The sequence below is a fragment of the Schistocerca nitens genome, chromosome 9 (genome assembly GCF_023898315.1).
Source record: "Schistocerca nitens isolate TAMUIC-IGC-003100 chromosome 9, iqSchNite1.1, whole genome shotgun sequence".
Lineage (NCBI taxonomy): Eukaryota > Metazoa > Arthropoda > Insecta > Orthoptera > Acrididae > Schistocerca > Schistocerca nitens.
Genome location: NC_064622.1, coordinates 441230430 through 441256793, shown reverse-complemented (window position 1 = coordinate 441256793; position 26364 = coordinate 441230430). Strand labels below are relative to the sequence as shown.

General features: G+C 44.0%; 1 protein-coding gene across 1 annotated transcript in view; it reads right to left on the bottom strand.

Moving 5' to 3' along the window:
* LOC126204305 (trypsin 3A1-like) overlaps positions 1-26364 on the bottom strand; it is a 133822-nt gene that overhangs the window by 62590 nt on the left and 44868 nt on the right. The window contains exon 4 of the mRNA XM_049938691.1: positions 887-976. Coding sequence (XP_049794648.1) covers positions 887-976 — 90 coding nt within the window. The remainder of the gene's footprint in view (positions 1-886; positions 977-26364) is intronic.

Genomic DNA, 26364 nt, shown 5'->3' with positions numbered 1-26364 from the left:
CTTCTACTTTACATTATGGTGTATGTCTTCCCCGGTTTTTGTTGATGCCATTCGTTTTCCCTTTAAGAGTGATTCCATCTTCCTTTCCCCCTTTTACTTTCCCAACCATACAGTGGGAGTTGTTTTACCCTGAGCCTTGTTTGCGTTAAGAACAAGGGACTGATGACCTTGTAGTTTGGTCCCTTTATCCCTCGAACCAACCAACCAGTCACGATTGTGCGGACATTTTGTATGATTATACCGTGAATTAGAACAAGACAGGGAAGTTAGGGTTTGTTGCTTTAATTTTTGGCAACAGTGTAGTTAGATAAGGGTTGAATCAGCCGGGTAGTGTGAGCAGTGTGAACTGATGTCAAGAGTATCACTGCACTGCGAAGCGTTGTTTCCGACCGTGAAATGTGTGGGAATAAACGTCTCAATTGGTGATTTCACTGGCGCCCTTTTACCACCGCCTGAGACCTTTTCGTGTCGATTCTCAATAGCAATGTGTCTGAAATGTTTTCCTCGGCCACACATAACAAAACCGCGTGATTTTAATATTGGTTGTAGCCACGTGGCCAAGTTAGTTCCTGCTTAGGCTGGGTCTATTATTCACTTTGTCAGTTAGTAAAAACGCATCAGATAAAGCGTTTTGGTGAGAAACGCGCAGCGCAGACTGAGTTTAATATACGTAAAGGTGGAAACAGTACATATTGTCAACATGAAGACGATTGAGGTGCCGTCGTGACCCAGAAGGACGATGCGCGCTGTTTCACCGTGGAGGCGGCCGTCAGTTTGGAGCGAGTGGGGCGCAGCGCCGTCACGGCAGGGAGAGGCGGGCCGCAGCCAGCGAGCAGGCGGCGCACACGGCGGCGCTGGGCGGCTGCGGCGGCGCGCCGGCGATCACCTGCAGCATCCACGGCAGCTGCGTGTCGAGGCGCGCGTACACGCCCGGGAGCTCGCTGGCGCACCCGACGCCCCACGACACCACGCCCACCTGACACAGCGAGAGGGCACACACAGAGTGTCTCGTGCTCACTACAGCTCATGCCGCACACTTTTCACAATCGGTAGGGTGCCCACCATCCAATGTTCACGTTTCAAGCGAATAACAACGCACGTTCCCGAAATTCGAACGGTATTCGAAAATGTTATTTCTTTATTTTACTCGTGTCAGAAGCGTTTCAAAGGTATACAACTAGTCTGACACAGTTCCTCCTCGACCCTCATTGCGTACATCTCCTCCTCTCGTGTCCTTCCGTCCGCCTCATGGCTCCACCTTTTAAAATAGCAACTACGTTACGTAGTAGTGTATAAATACACCCACTGTATTTAGCAATTTTATATGAAGGCTGCGATAATAATAATAATAATAATAATAATAACTACAAACCTAATTAGAGAAACCATCACCAACACATACTCCAAAATTAAATTTATGGGAGAACTCTCAGACCTATTTGAGATAAAAACTGGAGTACGACAAGGTGATGGACTCTCTCCATTGTTATTTAACTGTGCCCTAGAAAAAATAGTAAGAGAATGGAACAAGAAAATCAATAGTGGAATCCGACTAGGAACAAAAAACAAAGGCATCAAGGTTAATTGCCTAGCATTTGCAGATGATATGGCCCTACTAGCTGAAACATGGGAAGAAGCCAAAGAACAGATCCTCGAATTACAGAAACAAGCAGAGAAAATAGGCCTTAAAATTTCTTTTTAAAAAACCAAAATAATCACAAATATAAAAAAGCCAATGAAATATCTTAAAGTAAGAGACCAAAAGATCGAAATTGTTAAAGAATTCAAATATCTTGGTGAATGGATTAGCTGGAACGCCCTTGAGAAAAAAGCAATAGAATTAAGAAGAAACAAAGTTGAACTAGCCTTTCAGCTTACTAAAAATACTTATAATAAAAAGTCCCTCTCATGGAATTCAAAAATAAAACATTACAACACTGTCATTAAACCAGAAGCACTATATGCAGCTGAGACATTATCTATCACTAACCATGGCCCAATTGAAAGGCTAGAGATCAAAGAAAGAAAAATATTGAGAAAAATCTTAGGCCCCAAATTTCATAACGACAAACTAATTCATACCAAAAATGAAACACTCTACAAAACCACAGAAAAACTTTCGGATACAATGAGGAAAAGAAGAATTGAGTTTTATGGGCACATTCTCAGAATGAACCCAAATAGACTTACAAAAAGAATGTTTGACTACTTCAGGAATAAAAAATCCAAACCAAATTGGTTTATCCAAACAGAGAAAGACTTAAGAGAACTACACATCACAGAAAAAATGCTCACAGACAGGACCGCAAAAATGATAAGCAAAGACAGAAAAGAGGGATTCCAGCTCCAAAATAGGAAGAAAAGAACGATTGTCATCTCTGATGAGGAAAGAAAAGCAAGATCAGAAAGAATGAAGCAGTACTGGGCGAAAAGAAAGGCACAGGACACACAGAAGTGATTGATTCAACGTACCCCAAAGTTGGGTGAAACGAAGAAGAAGAAGAAAAAATGGTTCAAATGGCTCTGAGCACTATGGGACTCAACTGCTGTGGTTATCAGTCCCCTAGAACTTAGAACTACTTAAACCTAACTAACCTAAGGACATCACACACATCCATGCCCGAGGCAGGATTCGAACCTGCGACCGTAGCAGTCCCACGGTTCCGGACTGCGCGCCTAGAACCGCGAGACCACCGCGGCCGGCGAAGAAGAAGAAGAAGAAACGTAAGGGCTTAAACCAAATTTAAAGTAAAGTAATTCACGCCACCCATAAGACGTCGAGAATTAATACATTTACGTTATACATCAAAGTAAATGTAAATGAGAGTATGCAGAAGGCAGTGGGGGCAGGAATGCTTCGAACATTTTATCAACAGTGATGGATTTTAGGCATCTAGTGATTAACCTGAAAGCTTCATCCATCAGAGCCAACATTCTTGGCAATGGTTGACCTACACTACATAGGGGAGGCATTTTTTCCATCAGAGTAGCAAAAGATGCTGTGGTTCTAAGAACTTGTGGTTTTGCACCCCAATTCGTACCTTTTATCTTCCTCACGGTATTATTCTTGATGTAGGAGCAGTGTATTCTAATAATGAGGAAGTGATCCAATGATACCCCCACGTACTTTGGGGTGAAAGAATGTCCCAAGATGGATCTATTCCAGGAGACATGTGATTTCCTTGAAGCATCATTTGAAAAATGGTTATGAGTATATTGAAATACCTCTACATGAGTCCCCATACGTGGTTCTTGAATCAGTGTAGCTGAGCATATTGGCATATTTAGTGTCGCCGTGAGTCAGCATTTTCCCCACAGCTCGTCTAAAATAACAGCTTGTCTAAATGAAATTTTGTTCAAAATTTGTAAAAACCGCAACAGAAACGCACCTAACGAAAAATCAAGCATTTTTTACCCACGCTTTAGTTGAGATACAGAAGCTAAAGGAAATATTAGCTGAGAATCTTGCAGAAAGATGCAATCAACGTTATTACTGGAGACAAAGGGGCACGTTATTTAGGTTAGAGTCAGATTACAGGCGGACAATACTGAAAGGGGTTGAAGCAGGACATGACCATAATACAAGTATATGTGACAGTTTCCAGAAAAATAAAAAAAAAATAAAATAAAATGGGGTTGAAATCGAAGATAGATGAGCTTCTTGTATGCCTACAACATGTGGAAAATTCAGTAGTGATAGATGTTCGGTGTCTCTTTGAACACCATGTAATCACAGAGATGAAGAATTATAGACGAGCATAATTTTCATGTAGAGGTAACATGGAAAAAGGAGTTGTAACATATGTAAAAGTTGGACACAAATATGAGAGAAATAGTTTTTGTGTTGATCAGAACCTAGAATCATGTGCTTCTGAGTTCTTACTGCAGAATACTTCTCTGATGGTTGTAACAGTCTACATATTCCCTCTAGAAAACTTACAACTATTTAAGATAAATCTAGATGAATTGCTGAGGTACCTGTCAGACAAGAATAAATAGTAGTTTGTGGACATTTCAATACAGATTTCTTAAAAGATATGGACAGAAATGAACAGGAATCATTATTTGTATGTTTCAGTCCTATTTCAGTAGTCAGTTTTCCATCTTGTGTGCAGGAAGATAGTGGAACACTCATTGATAACATTTTTATAGGCAGTGCTCAGGCTAAAATAATTAATATGTAGCGAGTATTGTTAATGTGGTATCTGATCATGATGCACAATTAATAAAAATAAACAATATGGTACCTTACAGGTCTGAGACAGTTTCATACAAAGCAGTGAGGCTTATTAATGTGAACAGGATACAATATTTTAAGAGGAAGTTAAACGAGATGGTATGGGATGATATATATACATAAAAAGAGATACTAAGGTCAAATTCAATTTATTCCATAGAAAATTTGTGTCAATATTTCAAATTTGCTTTCCTAGAAACTTATCCAGAAGATCCATTACGGCGAAAAATATACAGGGGAACTAAGGGAATTAAAATCGCATGTAAGAGGAAGAGGGAGATTTATACGATGGGCAGAATAAGTCAAGGCTCGACACTGCTTGCATACTACAAAAAAAATACTGTAATATTAAAGAAATATCATTAAAATGTCAAGAAGTATGTACATCCTGACATAAATGAGTAATGTGGATAATAAGATTAAAACTGTATGGGATACTGTCAAATGGAAGACAGGACAGCCAGTAGGTGCATAAGATACCGTAATAGTTAAACTAAATTACAATGCTGTGACTGAAATTTCACAAGCTTCGGGTAGTTTTATTAATCACTTTCTAAATGTAGCAGCAAAAATAACATGAAATGGCTCAGTCGAAGAAACAAGAGAATATATTAAAATGTCATTCTAGAAATCTTTAAGGAACTAGAAATAGCACCAATATCCATCGCTGAAATTAATAGAATTCTAAAAATTCTAAAAAGAAGCACATGTGAGTGTTGATAGAATTTCAAACAGAATTCTGAAAAGTTGTTACAACTTACTTAGTTATGTCCTTAGTGATATATTTAATGCATCACTGGCACAGGGAATTTTTCCAGACAGGTTAAAAATATGCAATTGTTAAACCTATTCATAAGAACGACGACAAGAAAGACTGAAGCAGTTAGTATCGAATTTGCTTACTAACAATTGTTCTAAAATATTCCTAAAAAGCAATGTACTCATGAGTAGTCACACACGTAAGTAGAACAAATTTATTTATCACATCACAGATAGGATTTCAGAAGGGTTGCTTGACTGAGGATGCTATTTATACATTTGCTCATCAAATATAACAAGCCTTAAGTAATAAAATATCACCAGTTGGTATTTTCTGAGAGTTCTCAATGTGTTTTATTGTGTACATCGTGCTACTCTCAGTTGGTTTGACTCTTACATAACAAACAGATTGCGAGTAGTTGTGCTGAAGAATTCCAATAATGTTGAAAGGATAGATAATTTTAGCGACTGGGGAGAAAACACAAATGGAGTCCCACAGTGTTAAATTTTTGGGTTCACTCCTCTTTCTTACATACGTGAATGACTTCCCACTTGACATGAAATAAGCAGCATTCGCACTTTTTGCAGATGATACTTGCGTTATAATGAATGCCATTAGGGACAAAACAACAGAATAGACTGTATACGATGTTTTCCAAAGAATTATTAAGTGGTTCTCAGGCAATGGACTCTCCCTAAACTTCGAAAAAAAAGCAAACTATATTTCTTTCTGTTTATATTTATTTATTTCGTATGGCTAATAGTAACACAAACAACGTATAAAAACAATTAATGGTCAATGTTACAGGCAACAAACAATTATTAGATCTAAAAAAAGGAAGTAAAACACAAAATACACAAAAATACATAGAAATTATAGTAATAGTATCAAGTAATAGATTTTTTAGAAGGAGAAGAGTAGACCAGACCAGACTCATGGTTGTATGTCCAAGTCCCTCAGCCAGCCAGAAGCATCTCCCTCCAGGAGGTGCAGCTCCTGCATTGTGCCAGGGAATCTCCTCGTAGGGCAGTCCATTGCGATATGATGTAGAGTTTGTGGATTCCCACAGTCGCAGTTGGGTGAGTCAGTCTGTCCCCATTTGTGCTTCCAGTAATTACATCTACCATAGCCTGTTCGGATACGATTTAAAGTTGTCCAAGATTTTCTGGGAAGACCGAAGACCTCGGGCCGTACGGTTGGGTCCGAGACTAAGTTAAGGTGATCAGGGTTAGACATATCCCATTCCCGAAGCCAGGCTTCGTCGATATCATAATTGTCCTCGATCAGCTGTTGCCCTAATCTCCATGATGGCTTACGGGACTTGAGCCTGTGGCTGGGATTCTTGCAGTCTTCGTGTAAGGGTAGGTCACGGTTGTTAGCGCACTTTTGCCATTCCCTTTTCAATGCAGATATTCGCCTTAGATGAGGTGGGGCTATGTTAGCCAATACCGGGAGCCATTGGTGGGGCGTCGTTTTAATAGTGCCTGAGATGAGCCTCACGGTGTCGTTTAGCTGGGTGTCCACCGTTGCTGTATGAGTGCTGTTTAGCCAGACCGGGGCGCAGTATTCAGCCACCGAATATACTAGTGCAAGAGCAGATGTTCTGTAAAACGGTCATACCAACAATTGATGTAGCATATGAACAGAAGTCAGTAAATTTTGTTATAATATATATGAAGGGGACCAGGCTTGCTGATACTGGCTAAGAACAAGACAAAGATGCCATCTTGAATGACATCAAATTGAAGTGGAAAAATGGTGAAGAAGTCAATATCAGGCAGTACCGCCTAACTGAGTACAACATATTGTTCAGGGGAACCAATCTGGATGAAAAAAGTTGATTTGTGTGTGTGTGTGTGTGTGTGTGTGTGTGTGTGTGTGTGTGTGTGTGTGTGTGTGCGGGAGACAAATTGTCAACGAGCTTGTGTGGTATGATTGCTTGAGTCACGCACATTTTAGGACACAACAATGTTACAACAAATTAAGAGAATCAATATATTTTAATAGGATGTATGGTTATATCAGGAATGTACTAAGTAGTCGTGTTCCTTGCCAAAAAGCCAAACAAGCGACACTCATCAAGCTAACATGTTCCCATAGTACCAAATGGTTGCGAGGTATCACCGCCTCTGGCCTCTTCGACTCTGTTCCACAGTCATGTTGAGCAGACCTACACATTCTCGAGCTCACTTTGAAGTTCGTTACTCTTACAACACTAAGAAGTGCCACTGAGAGGGCAGTGACGGAGGACATTCGATAAGCAGTTTATTTTGTAGTCGGAAGAATAAAGAGGATCCTATCTGACAGTGGGTCACAGTTTTGTCCTCAGTCTTGCAAAAATTCGCGGCAAGTTAGAAGATACGGATTGTGTACATCTTGTGCTACCAGCAGGCATTGATCCCCTTGAGAGAATCATGAGAGAGAGGCCACTTGTATTGACACAACCTACACTGGTCTGGAGACGAGTACCTTGAAGTTCTTCAGAATGTCCTTAACGATCTTCCTCACGAAACGACAGGTATAGCGCTGAGATTTGTATTGCTGAATCAACAGCTCCCAGAAAGAACAAGAGGAATCTTTGATTATCCGTCTGTCCGACACAGACTTCATCAGGAGAGTGTGAAGTCCCGGGTTCGATTCCCGGCGGGGTCAGGGATTTTCTCTGCCTCGTGATGGCTGGGTGTTGTGTGCTGTCCTTAGGTTAGTTAGGTTTAAGTAGTTCTAAGTTCTAGGGGACTTATGACCACAGCAGTTGAGTCCCATAGTGCTCAGAGCCATTTGAACCATTTTTTAGAGTGTGAAGTTAGTGCTGAATAGAATAACAGAGTAGGCCAAGAGGTGCCAGATAAATTAGAAAGGCGCATTAGACAGATTAATTTTTCTGGTGATAAAGTTTTATTGAAGACGAGGAAAAAGATTACAGAAAAACAAGTTTTTAAGCAACAAATTTTTCTATCTATATTGTGGACCATACCGTGAAAGGAGAGTTATCCACAACAATGTTGTGGAAATCGAGACACCGAGGAGTCGCTAATGAAGGGGAAGCTACACACTTCCCACCTCACGCTTGAGTCTGAGACCACACAGCAGGTCTCACTTATGTGGAAGGAGGTACACTCTAAAGGGCGGGAAAAACAAGTTCTTCCGCCTCCAGTGGTGACCAATGATAAACGTCTACCACTGGTCACCACTGGTAGATGCTGACATTGGCAAGCTCGAATTTAAAGTATATATATGTAGCTTCTCTGTACATCCATGGATGTTCTTTGGCAGATCGTCATTGTCATCGTAAAACTGTTCGCTTAACGATCTTCCTCACGAAACGACAGGTATAGCGCTGAGATTTGTATTGCTGAATCAATAGCTCCCAAAAAGAACAAGAGAAATCGTTGATTATCCGTCTGTCCGACACAGACTTCATCAGGAGAGTGAGAAGTTAGTGCTGAATAGAATAACAGAGTAGGCCAAGATGTGCCAGATAAATTAGAAAGGCGCATTAGACAGATTAATTTTTCTGGTGGTAAAGTTTTATTGAAGACGAGAAAAAAGATTACAGAAAAACAAGTTTTTAAGCAACAAGTTTAAACAGGAGTTTTTGGTGAATTAATATTTGGATGCACTAAAACCATGTGGAGGGTGACACGGAAGAAAACTTCGGACGAATTATTGCACGACTTTGCCCAAGAAGGTCGGTTTGCGAGTAAGAGCTTTATTAGGAGGCGGTTGCAGAATGCACTGAGCCATGGTTTGCAAGAAGCGAGGAAGCACCGAGTTTTTATTGACGTGCCAGTCGTGCAGTAACACCGTGTTATTATGGATCTTTTTAATTATATGAATTAAGAGAGCCAATAGCGGGAAGCACTGAGCCCTTAAGAATAAGAGTAGGGATACAGACATGCTACTTTACGTACAGGTGCATGGCTCCGCTGAACTGAAGACGCAAGTTTCTTTTGTTTGCTATACTGTTCACAGGAAGTACACCTGACTTCCGGAAGAAGTCCATACATGAGATAATAAAAATTGACATGGATATTGATTGAAATGGTGCACGGAAGAAATGAATCAGAAACACAGACTATAATGACGTAAAGGTAAATGCGGAAGTAAGACTCACCAGGTACGATATTGGGCTAAAAAGAAATTAATCGTTAGATTTTCTTGTGGTACTTTGCTTTTCTTGAAATTTTATGTGCGTATGAATGTTATGTGTTCCAGAGATCATTTCCAGTTAAAGTATCGAGAAAATGAAAGCGAACAGTTTTACGATGATAATGACGATCTGTCAAAGAAGAGAGAAATGTGCTGCAGTATAAGTATTAGGAGGAAGGTTAGCTAAAGTGGCGCTGTAGTATACAAAGTTATGATGACATAGTGCACGAAAAGGTAGTTGCTGACGGAACCTGCTACCACAAGGACACGGACGACGCTGGAGCCAGTACTGGACACGAGAGGGGGAAGCGTCCTCTCTACCTACTACTACTGTTGTCCTCGGGTGGCCTAGTTCCCAGTCAAGAGTAGCCACACCTGGCGCGTGTCACTGCCAGGGCCTGTCGGCTCATGCCACTGTACCAATGCAACATTCAACAGCTGACGACAACAGGAGAAGTAGTGTACACCACAAACCGGTCGTCAATCAGGTTGGACATCCAATGGGGAAGCACCCTCAGCAATGTACTCCAGCATTGTTAAGAGACTATACCTACAGTGTCAGCTCCTCAACTTCTATGACAGAAACCAGACTGACTGTCAATCCATCTCAGACACCAGTCACTTTGCGTAAGGTCTATATATTCATGCAAGCGACTTCACTCAGGTGCTGCCTATGCAAATCAACACGAAGCAAAGGTAATCAGAGTAAATCAGGAGTGTTACTTGTGTATCAACCATTTTAGAACTTTAATATTGTCATACACATGGTTTACGGAGACATATTTTTTCATGGTTTACAGAGACAATATATTTTGTCATGGTTTACAGAGACAATATATTTTGTCCGCTTTGATGAACTCCACAATTTTCAGCTTCATTTGATAATCTGTGAGAACAAACATTATTATTCAACTCACATTAGCATCATTTTGTTAATTAATAAGAGACATTCATATGTGTCATTCCCATACGAACATCATAACATCAAGCATTAACAATATTGTACTGTCCATTGCGGAGAGTAGCGGTTCTTAACAGCATGATTATTTTCGTCAGACATGCCACAGACACACAGAATCACAATGACTAGCGTGTGATAGCCAAACATGGTTGTATGGAGAAGCTACATATATATACTTTAAAATCGAGCTTGCAAATGGTATCAGACTTCAGCAAACTGAACCTTTACGTTTTAGCAAACATTAACTTTATTACACTGTTTTATTTCTCGTGCTGCGCAAATTGACGGGGCAGTTATTTTTGTGATAAACAGGGTGGCTGGTCATTTCAGGCAGGATATGTACAGCATTGAATACTATGCACAGTAGAGGAACCGTTTGGAAACGATGAGTGGTTGTATCAGCATTAAAACGCACACTATAATACAGTAGCGTCTGTGAAACAATGTATAGAAGTCTGCACTTACGAGCACAGTTTATTGGCCTTGTTAGACTGGCACAGTAGAAACACACAATAAAGACAATGACGTATAAGTTTGATGTCACACACACAGAAGATGAGTAGTCAAAACCAAAGTTCACACATAATAAAAAATCAAAGTTAAATTCGTCAACAGATGGTGGCCAGTGCGATGGATATTCCATCAAGCTGAGGGCGCCATTCCAGTACTGGATCTGGGGCCACCAGCACCAGAGCTCAAGGAGGAAAGTCCTGCATCTGTACCTTGACTACTTGTGGCTCGGTGGTGGCCATTTCTACGGAAAACACACTCATAGAAGAGAGGTCTGCGGATGTGGGCACTGGGACAGAGGGAGGCAGGGGCGCCAGATCCCAATCTGTGTCCAATACGTAATCTGTGACCCAGCGTCGGTGGCAGGGGAGAGGCGACGCCTTCAGCAGACTAGGCCAAGGGTGGAGGTTATATGCACCATAGGGGCATGAAAGCAGCACCCTGGGGCGCAACTGTTTCTGGTGGCACCTCCAGAGGTGACCCTCTGCAGAGACCTCATACATCCTGCAACCAAGTGCACACTGGACGATGGATGGTGACCTGGTCGATTGTATCAAAATGATTAGGCCCACATCAGGGTACAAGTCCAATATCACGGATGGACTGGGGACTGGGGCAGATAAGTGGCCAGTGATAGGAGCAGAGGAAGACTGCACTGCAGTTCCTTCTCTAGATTGTCGCACAGATGACAAAATGGTAGATATCTAAATAGACGACATAGGGATAGAGAAACAATTAAAATCGCTCAAAAGAGGAAAGGCCACTGGACCTGATGGGATACCAGTTCGATTTTACACGGAGTACGCGAAGGAACTTGCCCCCCTTCTTGCAGCGGTGTACCGTAGGTATCTAGAAGAGAGTAGCGTTCCAAAGGATTGGAAAAGGGCACAGGTCATCCCAGTTTTCAAGAATGGACGTCGAACAGATGTGCAGAACTACAGACCTGTATCTCTAACGTCGATCAGTTGTAGAATTTTGGAACACGTATTATGTTCGAGTATAATGACTTTTCTGGAGACTAGAAATCTACTCTGTAGTAATCAGCACGGGTTTCGAAAAAGACGGTCGTGTGAAACCCAGCTCGTGCTATTTGTCCACGAGACTCGGAGGGCCAAAGACACGGGTTCACAGGTAGATTTTCTTGGCATCCGCAAGGCGTTCGATACAGTTCCCCACAGTCGTTTAATGAACAAAGTAAGAGCATATGGACTATCAGACCAATTGTGTGATTGGATTGAAGAGTTCCTAGATAACAGAACGCAGCATGTCTTTCTCAATGGAGAGAAGTCTTCCGAAGTAAGAGTGATTTCAGGTGTGCCGCAGGGGAGTGTCGTAGGACCGTTGCTATTCACAATATACACAAATGACCTTGTGGATGACTTCGTAAGTTCACTGAGGCTTTTTGCGGATGATGCTGTGGTATATAGAGAGGCTGTAGCAATGGAAAATTGTACTGAAATGCAGGGATATCTGCAACGAATTGACACATGGTGCAGGGAATGGCAATTGAATCTCAATGTAGACAAGTGTAATGTGCTGCGAATACATAGAAAGAAAGATCCCTTATCATTTAGCTACAATATAGCAGGTCAGCAACCGGAAGCAGTTAATGCCATAAATTATCTGGGAGTACGCATTAGGAGTGATTTAAAATGGAATGATCATATGAAGTTGATCGTCGGTAAACCAGATGCCTGACTGAGATTCATTGGAAGAATCCTAAGGAAATGCAATCCGAAAACAAAGGAAGTAGGTCACAGTACGCTTGTTCTCCCGCTGCTTGAATACTGCTCAGCAGTGTGGGATCCGTACCAGATAGGGTTGATAGAAGAGATAGAGAAGATCCAACGGAGAGCAGCGCGCTTCGTTACAGGATCATTTAGTAATCGCGAAAGCGTTACGGAGATGATAGATAAACTCCAGTGGAAGACTCTGCAGGAGAGACGCTCAGTAGCTCGGTACGGGCTTTTGTTGAAGTTTCGTGAACATACCTTGACCGAAGAGTCAAGCAGTATATTGCTCCCTCCCTACGTATATCTCGCGAAGAGACCATGAGGATAAAATCAGAGAGATTAGAGCCCACACAGAGGCATACCGACAATCCTTCTTTCCACAAACAGTACGAGGCTGGAATAGAAGGGAGAGCCGATAGAGGTACTCAAGGTACCCTTCGCCACACACCTACAGGAGGCTTGCGTAGTATGAATGGAACAATTTGGCTGGGCTCTTTTCAGCGACTGGTATAGCTCTATAGGTGGCCAAGAACAGGGCGATGGTACTGTCTGATGGTGTGGATTGTGGCAAAGCCCCCATCTTCTCTTTGAAAGCCTGCATCATCCGTTCCGCTTCTCGATTGAAATGAAGGTGTGAAATGGCGCTATAAGAGGGTGCAGGATCCCATGCGTTTCACAGAAACAGGAAAACGGGGTTGAGGTAAACTAGTACCATTGCTTGAGATGATGGCCTGTGGAAGGACCTCAGTGAAAAATATTTGCGAAAGGGATTTGATCACATTCGCTGTAGTCAAGGAGCTGTTAAGTGCATATGCAGAAATTTAGAGTAGAAGTGTACGACAACCAACCTCATCTGATGCAAGAAAGCACCAGAGAAATCTATGTGGAGTTACTTCCAAGGGCCAAACGGGGACCACGACAAGAACACCTTGGGGGCGGGGGATGCAGATTGCTGTTCAGAACATGTAGATCAGTACCAGACCACAGTCTCAGTCTCCTGAGTGATGGCTGGCCAGTAGGCATGGTGGCATGCCAGCTGCTTCATGAAGGATATATCTCAGTGAACCACATGTAGGAGAGCAATAACCCTGTGTGCAGAGCCAGGGAATAACCACCCTAGGCCACATGTGTTCCATTTGCAGCAGGAGGGAGAGCCGGTTTTGCAAGGAAAAAAAATGTTTTGTATGGACCTTTCCCTTCACTAAGAAACCGCTTATGCTTAACCCACCTGGTCATGGTGCCCAGATTAGGGTCCGCTCTCGTCTGGACCGCAATCAGTGTAGCATACAGGAGAAAGTCGTCTAGATTCCGAGATTCAGGTTGCAGCAGCAGCTGTAAGTATGCTGTCAACAAATCGACATTAGTATAAAAGACACCGTTTTGTAACTTGGTAAATAGGTTCTCTGGGCAGGGACCGGGAAAAGTATCGTCGATGACCTGGACGTTAACGGCCTTAATATCACAACGTAGGCGGAGAGAGACACACGATCACAAGAGGTGAAGCCCATTGATTCGACGACTGAGGGGTGACCACCTCGAGGGCCTCCAGTCTATCCAGTTCTGCCTTAACCAAGTCCCGCGGGACGTGCGGAATCGAGCGGACTCGCGTGAAGCGAGGCACGGAATCTACACTCCTGGAAATTGAAATAAGAACACCGTGAATTCATTGTCCCAGGAAGGGGAAACTTTATTGACACATTCCTGGGGTCAGATACATCACATGATCACACTGACAGAACCATAGGCACATAGACACAGGCAACAGAGCATGCACAATGTCGGCACTAGTACAGTGTATATCCACCTTTCGCAGCAATGCAGGCTGCTATTCTCCCATGGAGACGATCGTAGAGATGCTGGATGTAGTCCTGTGGAACGGCTTGCCATGCCATTTCCACCTGGCGCCTCAGTTGGACCAGCGTTCGTACTGGACGTGTAGACCGCGTGAGACGACGCTTCATCCAGTCCCAAACATGCTCAATGGGGGACAGATCCGGAGATCTTGCTGGCCAGGGTAGTTGACTTACACCTTCTAGAGCACGTTGGGTGGCACGGGATACATGCGGACGTGCATTGTCCTGTTGGAACAGCAAGTTCCCTTGCCGGTCTAGGAATGGTAGAACGATGGGTTCGATGACGGTTTGGATGTACCGTGCACTATTCAGTGTCCCCTCGACGATCACCAGTGGTGTACGGCCAGTGTAGGAGATCGCTCCCCACACCATGATGCCGGGTGTTGGCCCTGTGTGCCTCGGTCGTATGCAGTCCTGATTGTGGCGCTCACCTGCACGGCGCCAAACACGCATAAGACCATCATTGGCACCAAGGCAGAAGCGACTCTCATCGCTGAAGACGACACGTCTCCATTCGTCCCTCCATTCACGCCTGTCGCGACACCACTGGAGGCGGGCTGCACGATGTTGGGGCGTGAGTGGAAGACGGCCTAACGGTGTGCGGGACCGTAGCCCAGCTTCATGGAGACGGTTGCGAATGGTCCTCGCCAACAGTGTCCCTAATTTGCTGGGAAGTGGTGGTGCGGTCCCCTACGGCACTGCGTGGGATCCTACGGTCTTGGCGTGCATCCGTGCGTCGCTGCGGTCCGGTGCCAGGTCGACGGGCACGTGCACCTTCCGCCGACCACTGGCGACAACATCGATGTACTGTGGAGACCTCACGCCCCACGTGTTGAGCAATTCGGCGGTACGTCCACCCGGCCTCCCGCATGCCCACAATACGCCCTCGCTCAAAGTCCGTCAACTGCACATACGGTTCACGTCCACGCTGTCGCGGCATGCTACCAGTGTTAAAGACTGCGATGGAGCTCCGTATGCCACGGCAAACTGGCTGACACTGACGGCGGCGGTGCACAAATGCTGCGCAGCTAGCGCCATTCGACGGCCAACACCGCGGTTTCTGGTGTGTCCGCTGTGCCGTGCGTGTGATCATTGCTTGTACAGCCCTCTCGCAGTGTCCGGAGCAAGTATGGTGGGTCTGACACACCGGTGTCAATGTGTTCTTTTTTCCATTTCCAGGAGTGTAGTTTTAAATGAATTTTTTCAGCTGCATCCATAGTCCGTCCTAACCCAGGGGTAAACAGATCCGAATATGAAGCAATTAAGTCGGCAATGCCGCGAAATGGAATCACGGTGAAAACTAAACACACATTCTCCAAAATGGGAAACCCAGAATGTTTGACTACATCTAACCTAAAGATATTTTCCGCATTACCAGAAACAACAACCAAAAAGTTTCCCTGAATCAGTTTTATACGAGACTTCTGCAGTAAAGACACCTTTCATGTATATGTCATGGCGTTACTCTTCGAGAGGAGGCTGTAGTGGAGGAGAACCTAATGCAATGTGGGTAGTTCTAGTCACAAGAGAAGAGGATGCGCCAGTATCCATCTGGAAAACACACTTCCAAACCAGTCACTCGTACCATGATTACCATTTTGACAGGTTGACCCGTAGCGGGACGATTCGCCGTTTCAATAGAATGCACTGTTTCAGAAGGAGAGCTAAGACGAGACCCCGCGAGGGACGATATGGGAGAACCAGACAGCCCATAATATCCATGGTTCCGAGCGCCGGGCGACCGACACACAGTAACAATGTAATCCCTAATGCCGCACCAAAAGCGAGTAGTCGATCGACGTGGGAGCGAGGGTGTCGGTGAAAACGCTGAGGACAAGACGACGCAGATTGGTGTTCCGTCGAGACGGAGAACCCTTAAAAGAATCTGAAATTGAGTTACGAGAGAAAAAGATTGTATTTTGGAGACACCTGAAAGGTCTCTGACGTGTTCGCGTGCTTCTCGGTCGTCGCGCTCGCACGGTGTAACATGTTTACTGGAGCGGCCGACACTACCGTGTGATTTACTGTTGTGCCTACGGGAAGTGTGTACCGTCGCAAATTCCCAGTTTACACACAGTCCAATTTTTTCACATTCCAATGTAACCACTGTCACGAATAATGATGATGATGATGATGAAACGATGAGCACAATACAAACAACCAGTCTCTGGGCAGAGAAAATACCCCACGTGGCCGGGAATCGAACCCGCGACGCCGTGAACCAGAAGCAACAACGCTAACCACTAGGCCACCGGCTGCGGACTAGTTACGAGGGGACACTGTGGACTGAGACTCCCACTGGCTTTCCGTTTTCTGTATCAATTCGAAAGCGTGAACAGCTCTAAGGACTTCGCCTAAGAACGGATGTACATGTCATAAATCCCGTAAGCGGACTTATTTGGAAGGTGAATGTAGGAGAAGCAAGTCCTGAAACGAGGAACTGGCATACGATCGGCGATGTGCCCCATCAGAGCACACAAAAACACAGCGGATGCTAAGATCTCGAAGACCAGTGACCCAGTAGTTGTAGGTTCAAATGGCTCTGAGCACTATGGGACTCAACTGCTGTGGTCATCAGTCCCCTAGAACTTAGAACTACTTAAACCTAACTAACCTAAGGACATCACACACATCCATGCCCGAGGCAGGATTCGAACCTGCGACCGTAGCAGTCGCACGGTTCCGGACTGCGCGCCTAGAACCGCGAGACCACCGCGGCCGGCTAGTTGTAGGTTTCCGACGATCGTTCACAACGCCGGTAAGATTTCTAGTGAGCAAATACCACACGGGATTGACACTTCGGTGTCCGACATCAGACTACAAAGTCCAGCAAAAGAAAAACTATCGTGCTGTTTCTTGGGAGAACAACGTATGGAGAAAACCCAACACACTACGCGAAGACGACGAAAGAAAAAAAAGACCGTTGTGATTTGGATCGGTTACCTGTAGGCAGTGAAGTGATAATGGAGACGCCGTAAGTACTTCTCCCAGTAGTCGACGCTGTCCAGAATTCCTGATAGACAACGCCGTTATTTGTTGCTGTAGTGAGGCCAACTGCTGTTGCTGTTCTTCCAGTAATTGCCGATCGAGGACTCGCTGTTTCTGCCTTTATTGAAGCCACTGCTTCATAAGTTCTACGTCCATGTTGTCGAATATTTTGATGCACTTAGAGATCGAAAATACTCGACGCTACTGTATAAGTCTGTAGTTATGAGCACAATTTACTGGGCTTGTTACGTCCGCCTGCTTAGCTGCATGGTAACGTGCTCGCTTCCCATGCAAGCGGGTCCGGGTTCGATTCCCGGCCGAGTTGGAGATTTTCTCCACTCTGGGGATGGGTGTTGTGTTGTCCTCCGCAACATTTCATCCTCATCAATGGCGCGCAAGTCGTCCAATGTCGTGTCGACTGAAATAAGACTTGCACTTGGAGGCCGAACTTCCCCGACTGGGGCCTCCCGGCCAGCGATGCCATACGCTTATTTCATTGTTTTTTTTTTTGGGGGGGGGGGTTGTTCCACTGACAATAGAAACGTACAGTAAATAGAATAATGTAAAAGTTCGACGTCTTAGAAACAGTCGACAGCCGGCCAATAATGAAGTCCATACGAAGTCTGAGATCAAACGAAAAGTAGTCAACAGATAGTGTCCGGTACAGTGAACATTCCATCGAGCTGCAACACAAGAGACTGGGTGGTCGGCCATGAGGTCCTGCCAGGTAAAGTGACGAGAGATTCGGAGGCGTACCATCTCCCCAGAGCGCTTCTCGTGGAGACAGCTTGTGGTTTGCGACGGCACCGGTGGTCCTGGCTGGAGGTAGGGATCGACCTTCGACAGTTGTGACACCACCATTTCGCTGTCGGAATCTGTAGCTCGCAATGGTCCGTCGACAATAACATTCCTGAATGGACTCCCTTACCTACCCAGAGTACCAGCCCGAACCAAATTCAGCACGACTGGGATGACTTAGAACGTCGACCAAGTGTCCAACATTGCTATTCACTGCCTTCCCTGGTTTCGGCTCTTGAGGAAGAATGGGCTGTCATTCTTCCATTGAAAGAGTCTCCAGAAGAGTTCAAGCTGTCGTAAAGGGGAAGGGTAGACACACCCCATGTTAACTTCCGTGTTGTTTGGTCAGATACTGTATATTATTTAGCTTTTTAGCAAATAATTCTTCATGCATGACCGTTGTAAATATGCTGCTCATTGTTGTTTATTACGCGGTATTGTTTTTCATTGTCTTGTGCTTCATTAGTCTTCAGATAAGTTAATCTACAAGCGTCAGCTGTACACAGATGTACAGCTTTACAATGAATGACGTTGATAGGTGTTAAAACAGGCATCTTCATACTGTAGAAAAATTTTCATTCCCTTTAAGCGTGGCATATGGAGCACAACCCTTTAGAGTGACACTGCGGTAGGCGAGGAGGCACACCAACAGAAGCGCTACTCAGGCGTTGCTCATTGATGTACTTGTTACACTCCGCGTTCTGTCGTCCTCTCAAGTTGTATCTTAAAACCGAGGCTCGCAATAAACTAACAAGGAACTGCTCTATTTGATGGGCACCTACAATACCAGTTACAACATACATTTTGTTTGTATCGAGAAGCAAACAGATGATATCCGTTGACAATAGGCATCGCGCGAAGCACGAGATGAGCGATACGAGTTTTGACACGAACACATCGCAAAAACGAAATGGCAAATAAGTGGGGATGTACGAGAGAAAATACGCTTAACGAAGCTAGGAGAGACACCAACTATACAGTATGCATACCACTGTACAAGGATTCGTGCCCAATCTGATTCCTGTGTAGAGTGACGGAAAGTGACTCACAGCATCCATTCGTATGATATCTACGATATCTTTGAAGGCAGCAGAATTGTTGAACAGTCATCCACCAACACCGGGTCTCTAAATTCACCAACGAGGAATTGCAATGAGAAAGTTTACTTCCTTCAAAAATTTGTAATTTAATTGCCCTAAGATTCTACATTCCGTCCTCGTATGTCTTACACCGGCCTCTTACGGTCCAAGGAGCGCGTCTCAGAATTCTTCCGACACTACAGACAGTCTGACGTAATCAGTATGTTACAGCATGTATCATTAGTCTGCAACTAGAAAAGTCTCCACCTCCGGTTCTGTAAAGAATACAGCTCCCATGTATAAAATAGCTTCAAAGATTTCAGTCTTTTACAAATGATTTAATGAGAAAAAATATTTTTCGTTAAATCTGTAAGAAAGAAAAAGTTTAGGGAAGCTTTAGAACTGTGATTAAAGTTTATTGGAAGTACTCTTATTACGCTGGTTTACACTGAAAATTTAAACGAGTTAAAAATAGTTAATTCCTGTTTATTTCGATGTGAAAGAAACGCATATGGCGTTTGAAATGTTCATTAGCTCTCATTCCCTTGGAAAAAAAGAAAATCAGGAATTTATTTTATGATAGAGGGAAATTTTTCAGCGTTGGTTATATTTTTTATTGCTAGAAATAAAGGCTGTCAGCACTGAGTATGCCATATTTGCTCCTAGACAAGCCATTGTGATTACATAAATGTCGTTTTTTGTGCTCATAGAACCTCTCTGCTCCTCTTTCACAGTAATTTTTTGTGTTTGAAGTTAAATTTTCAAAGGTAAATAAAAAATAAAGCGTAAATCTTTATTGACCTTCATGGGTGTAAAAGACGTATTCATATTCTAAATTTTCTTAAGAAAATTTATTTTGTTTACATTTCAGATTAATTCAGCTGTAAGATGCCACGTAACTGTGTTGAAAGTGTGAATAGTTTCTCTTATGTGTGCAGTGAAGTGACTTTTGCTTCTCAGACACGTGTATTAACTGAACCGGTAAAGACAGCATATTACCATTACTTCAGCTGTAAAGTACGGAAAATGTTGGCCACCAAATATTTGCCGTAATTCATGTGCAGTAAATCTCCGTACGGTTAAACAAATCACTAAAGTCAACGCCATTCCCCGTTCCCAAGACATGGCAAGAACCTTTAAATCATGTGAGTTATTTTTGTATGGTGCCTCCTCTTAAACGTGGAATGCCGAAAAAGAAATTGAAGACCATCGCACATCTAATATTTACATCAGCTACAGGACCAGTACCAAATTGAGGTCTGTCTGTTCCTATCCCTCCGGATCATTATGCCCTAGAATCTGATGAAGATGTGGAATGTGAAAGCAAAAAGCAGCCTGAGTCTTTACAGAAAACTCCAACTTATACACTACAATCAGTCTCGCCCAATAGCCCACATAAAATTTGTTGACAAAAACTTAATGATTTAGTTCGTGATCTGGAGTTACCAAAAAGCAAGGTCGAACTTCTTGACTCCAGGCTTCAACAGTGAAATATCCTGGAAAAAGCATGTGATAGTGTCTGTATATAAACATCGACAAAGAGACTTAACGCCGTTCTTTGAAATGGAGAACAATTTCGTTGATGCAATGATGTAAATGGTCTGATGATATCTTTGAGAATGGAGCACAATCACGAAGATTGGAGACTTTACACTGACTGCTCAACGTTAAGCTTGAAGGCCATTTTGCTTCACAGCGGAAACACACTGTCGCCTGTCCGTGTAGATCACGCCATACATATAAAGGAGAGCTACGAAAGTGTAAAGTTGCGTCTTGAAAAATAAAATTATAATGTCCATCAGCGGCAGATATGTGGTGATGTGAATGATACTGCAATCACACTCGGAATGCAGTTAGCATACACCAAGTGTTGCTGCTTCCCTTCCGAGTGGGAAAGCCATGACAGCAAACCACACTACATACGAAAAATCTGTCCTGAAAAGAAAATAATGGACCCTGGGAAGAAGAATGTACAGTACAGTCTCTTTGTTGCCCCCGATAAAATCTTATTGCTACATCTACACAAAAAGCTAGGACTTACGAAAAACTTAGTGGAAGTGATGAATAAAGAAAGACAAGCTTTAAACAATGTACAGTCAAAATTCCCACATCTCAGTTATGCGAAGATCAAAGAGGTAATCTTCGTTAGACGGCAAATTCAAGAATTCTTTAAGAATGTAACATTTAACAGGGTCATTGAAAGGAAAGAGAAAGTAGCTTGGGAAGAATTAAAAATGTTGTTAACAAGAGCAGAAAATTACAATCTATCTGTTAATGAACTTCTGAGGACATACCACAAGCTAGATTATACTGCGTCGTTCAAGATCCACTTCTGGATTCTTTCCAAGCAGTTGTGACACTGAGTGACGAACACCGAGAACGCTTCCATCGAGACGCTTCAGCAACGGAAAGAAGGCAACACGACAAGGGGAACTCATCTACGCTTGCAGAGTATCGTTGGAGTTCCGTGAGGGGTGCCGCAGAAATAGATTACAAAGGAGAGAAAAAACGCTCTACAGAATAATTAAATAGGTAAGAGACCAAAGGATATACACTATGTGATCAAAAGTATCCGGAACCCCCTCCCCCCCCCCCCAAACTTACGTTTTTCGTATTGAATTGTGCTGCCACCTAGTGCCAAGTACTCCATATCTGCGACCTCAGTAGTTGTTAGACATCGTGAGAGAGCAGAATCGGGCGCTGCGCGGGACTCATGGACTTCGGACGTGGTCAGGTGATTTGGTGTCATTTGTTACATACGTCTGTACGCGAGATTTCCACACTCGTAAACATCCCTAGGTCCACTGTTTCCGATGTGATAGTTAAGTAGAAACGTGAAGGGACACGTACAGCACAAAGGCGTACAGTCCGAATTCGTCTGTTGACTGACAGAGACCGCCCACAGTTGAAGAGGGTCTTAATGTGTAATAGGCAGACATCTATCCAGACCACCAAACAGAATTCCAAACTGCATCAGGATCCACTACAAGTACTATGACAGACTGGTGAGAGGTGACAAAACTTGGATTTCATGCTCGAGCGGCTGATCATGAACCACACATCACGCCAGTAAATGCCAAACGACGCCTCGCTTAGTGTAAGAAGGGTAAAAACTGGACGATTGAACAGTGGAAAAACGTCGTGTGGAGTAACGAATGACGGTACACAATGTGGCGATCCGATGGCAGGGTGTGAGTATGGCGAATGTCCGGTGAACGTCATCTGCAAACGTGTGTAGTGCCATCAGTAAAATTCGGGGGCGGTGGTGTTTCGGTGTGCTCGTGTTTTTCATGGAGGGGACTTACACCCCTTGTTGTTTTGCGTGGCAATATCACAGCACAGGCCTACATTGATGTTTTAAGCACCTTCTTGCTTCCCACTGTTGAACAGCAATTCGGGCGATTACATCTTTCAGTACGATGAAGCAACTGTTCATAATGCACGGCCTGTGGCGGAGTGGTTACATGACAATAACATTCCTGTAATGAACTGGCCTGCACAGAACACTTTTGGGATGTTTTGGAAAGACTTCGTGCCAGACCTCACCGACCGACATCGATATTTCTCCTCAGTGCAGCACTCCGTGAAGAATGGGCTGCCATTCCCCAAGAAACCTTCCAGCACCTGATTGAACATATGCCTGCGAGAGTGGAAGCTACCACCAAGGCTAAGGTCGGGCAACACCATACTGAATTCCAGCATTACCGATGGAGGGAGCCACGAACTTATAAGTCGTTTTCAGCGAGGTGTCCGGTTACTTTTGATCACATAGTGTATATATACCTTTGAACCGAAAGCTAACAAAGAATTTCTGGTACCATAATCTTATACGTCGATCTCAATTTGTTTCGAACTGATTGTTTTGTAAAGGATTGAGAGAAGTTAAATTTTTTTCTAGTATAGTCAGACACATGAACAGTCTAGTCTGGGTAACTTGCTCTCCGTTTTAAGCAAAAGCTACTTTTTTACTTATCTCGGTGTTTATAAAGACGTATTTCTTGAACTCTTTGCCATACAACGATATAACTCTGCAAGTACATGCAGTATCAGATGTGGATGCTGTCTCCAAAATGTTTTGCGAATAGAATTAGTAGTAAAGACATAATAAATTAAAATTTCATGACTGATGCAGGGGGCCGGCCGGGGTGGCCGAGCGGTTCTAGGCGCTACAGTCTGGAGCCGCGCGACCGCTAAGGTCGCAGGTTCGAATCCTGCCTCGGGCATGGATGTGTGTGATGACCTTAGGTTAGTTAGGTTTAAGAAGTTCTGAGTTATAGGGGACTGATGACCTCAGAAGTTAAGTCTCATAGTGCTCAGAGCCATCTCATCTGATGCAGAGGTTTTACTTCACGTAGAACGAAAATGTAGTAATCGATAGGCAATTTCTCCTTTCATCATTTCGTTGGGAGATCAGGGAGAAAAAATTTCGTATAGGTTTGATATTATCTGTGAAGTTCGTTGAAAGCCGCTAAGTGCTCTCAGTCTCAAATTCTATATGAATGTACTTTGGTAATTTGCGCATCGCGAGCTACGTTGCCTCAAGGCATACACACAGTTTATAAGTGTAAGACTTCTGTTATCGTGTTAAACCTTCATTGTTGAACAGATTATGACAGCATTTAAAATATTTGAATCCGGTCAATAAGTACATGAAACACTGAAAAATAAAGTTTTATTGCCCCTGGAAGCCGTCACAATTTGCACCTGACAGTGTGCCCCACAAACTGAGTTAGCCGTTTAGTACACTGGTGTGCAAAATCTAAGAACGAAAGTAATTTCTCATGGTCTTTCACTACGAAGTAGCATAACTCCATGAAACGTGGACCATAAATAGAAAGGCCTGCTACAAGTCAAAGGAATTAAAGACATTAGCTGTCAGTGGAAATGATTTATCGTTGATTTATATCAATGGGACAAGATGAAAATCGGTGTTAGGCCGAGATTCGAACCCAGGTCTCCTGCTTACTAGGCAGTTGCGCTAATCAGCACACCATCTGGGCACAGCGGTCACAGCAGCTGTACAGACTACACTAGTTAGCCTCCCATCAGATCCAAATTCTCAACGCAAACCACACATTACTCATGTAGTGCCCATGTACATTAGCCTCATTACTCGCTGCATCTCCCCTACTCTAGTACGAGTTCGAGCTTGGCGTGCATCTGTACTGAAGGGACCATTGACCATTATCACCTCAATTATGCATACGTGGTGATTGTTCTTTTGGACATGTACCGAGCGAGGTGGCACAGTGGTTAACTCACTGGACTCGCATCCCGATTTAGGTGTTCCGTGATTTCCCTAAATCACTTCCGGCCAATTCCGGGTTGGTTCCATTGAAAGGGCACGGCCGTCTTCCTCCCGCATTCTTCCCTAATCCGATGGGACCTCTCTCCCAAATCAACCAACCAAACAACTTTGGACATGTCCAAAAGAACAGGCACCGCATATAGAACTGCTACAGTATAGTGCAGAAGTTAACTGAAAGAAGTACACAATCAGACATGCAGATAGTACAGTTTTATTCAAAGACAACAACTACACTGAAGTCACCGTGAATGATGATGGTTCCCTGGACATAACGAAACGCGGAACTTGGTTCGTAGTCACGACAGATGGCAATGCATGCTGTACAAGACGCTGTACAAGCCACAAGCTCCGTAAGAGGTTCTTGTGAAGTACGTACCATTCCTCCTCTAGCACGATAGACAACTTTTTGGTGGTTATTACTGCAGGCGGACGTGCTGCAATATTTATTCAACATTTGCACGATGGCATTTGAGTCGGGATGACGGGTAGACCAGCCGATTCACCGAATATCTTCTCGTTTCCATGAGCTCCTCCACCAGCACTGTTCGATGCGGTCAAGTACTTTCATCCACAAGACCGATGCACCCCTGACAAGACGCACACAAGAAGGAGCACAGCGTCACAATAATGTTCACAGGTCAGTGTGCCCTGTTCAAGAATTTGGAGATCAGTACACCCATGTAACACTCTGCTTCCGCACACCATAACACTGAGCCGTCTTGCAGCTAGCGTTGGTGCTGTTTGTACGTTTCCGCCCTCTTTTGGAGGCAAGACGTATCGTTTAGTTGGCATGGTTGCGGTTGTTTGTCTTCTTCTTGTGTTGACTGGCGCCACTCGGTTTCACAAGCGTTGCCTGTCCGCTAGTGGCATCAGCGGCGGTTATCGATATGTAGTAACTGTTGCCCTACCTTTGGGGCGACGTCGTTGTTTTCCGGGTCGTTTGAGTGGGCCAGTACGGTTGGGGGCTCAGGAGGAGCCAGGTCCGCGCAGTGCCAGAACACGCCAGGACCGCTGGCGGCACGCATGGAATGCCAGATCGAAGGGCTGTGGTCACGAGGGTGTACGACCTCGTCGTAAACCGGATACAGCAAGCTTTAGGATGAGTGAATTTCAATCCATCTAGAGAAACCACCACCATTGTGATATCCCGCGATTCTCCTGTGACTTGGGTTCGTGTTACTGTTCGTAGTGTCGCCGAGGCGAAGAGCAGCGATTGGAGTGCTTGGGGGAAGGAGATCTGATTAGCTTTCCTCGACTTCTTATTACTATTTACTGCGTTGTGACAATTTGTTAAGTTCAACCAACGGTAATTTTTCTTGCCTGGTGGCCGCTAACGCCCCAGTTACCTGCCTGGGGGTTAGTGTATGTAACAGCAGTGTACGTTTCCTCGCCTAGCCGAGGCTGTCCGGTAAGGCGCGTAGTTTTGACAGCTTTCTTGATTGTAGGCAGGTTGGTGATTCTTGTACTCTGATGGTAGTGATTTCTTTCTCCTTCTGGGCGCTCTAAACACATTATTCTGGGGATGTCGTGCAGACCAGCGGTTCCGGCTTTTGCGTATTGTTCCATTCTTGTATTTGGTTTATTGGATGTCATCTAGCTTCAGCAAGATTGTCATTAGTCATTCGTTAGACTGCCACTAGTCTGAGTTACCATCTTGTGAAGTGAGTGCAACTCTTGGCTGCCTATATCATGGATCGCGAAAGTCTTAGCTCGGATGCCGATTCCTGGAGCACCGTATGTGGCCCCTTGGTTCTTGTAAGACACTAAAGACACTAAAAGGACGTCTGATGGCCAGTAGTTCAGTGTAACGCTCCTTCAGTCCACGCCTTCTGCGGGTATAATCTGTCTCAGTACCCTTTAAGGAACTTATACACTGGTCGTTGTGTTTCATTATCGTATTATTTATTACAATGCCTTGTAATGGTTCAAATGGCTCTGAGCACTATGCGACTTAACTTCTGAGGTCATCAGTCGCCTAGAACTTAGAA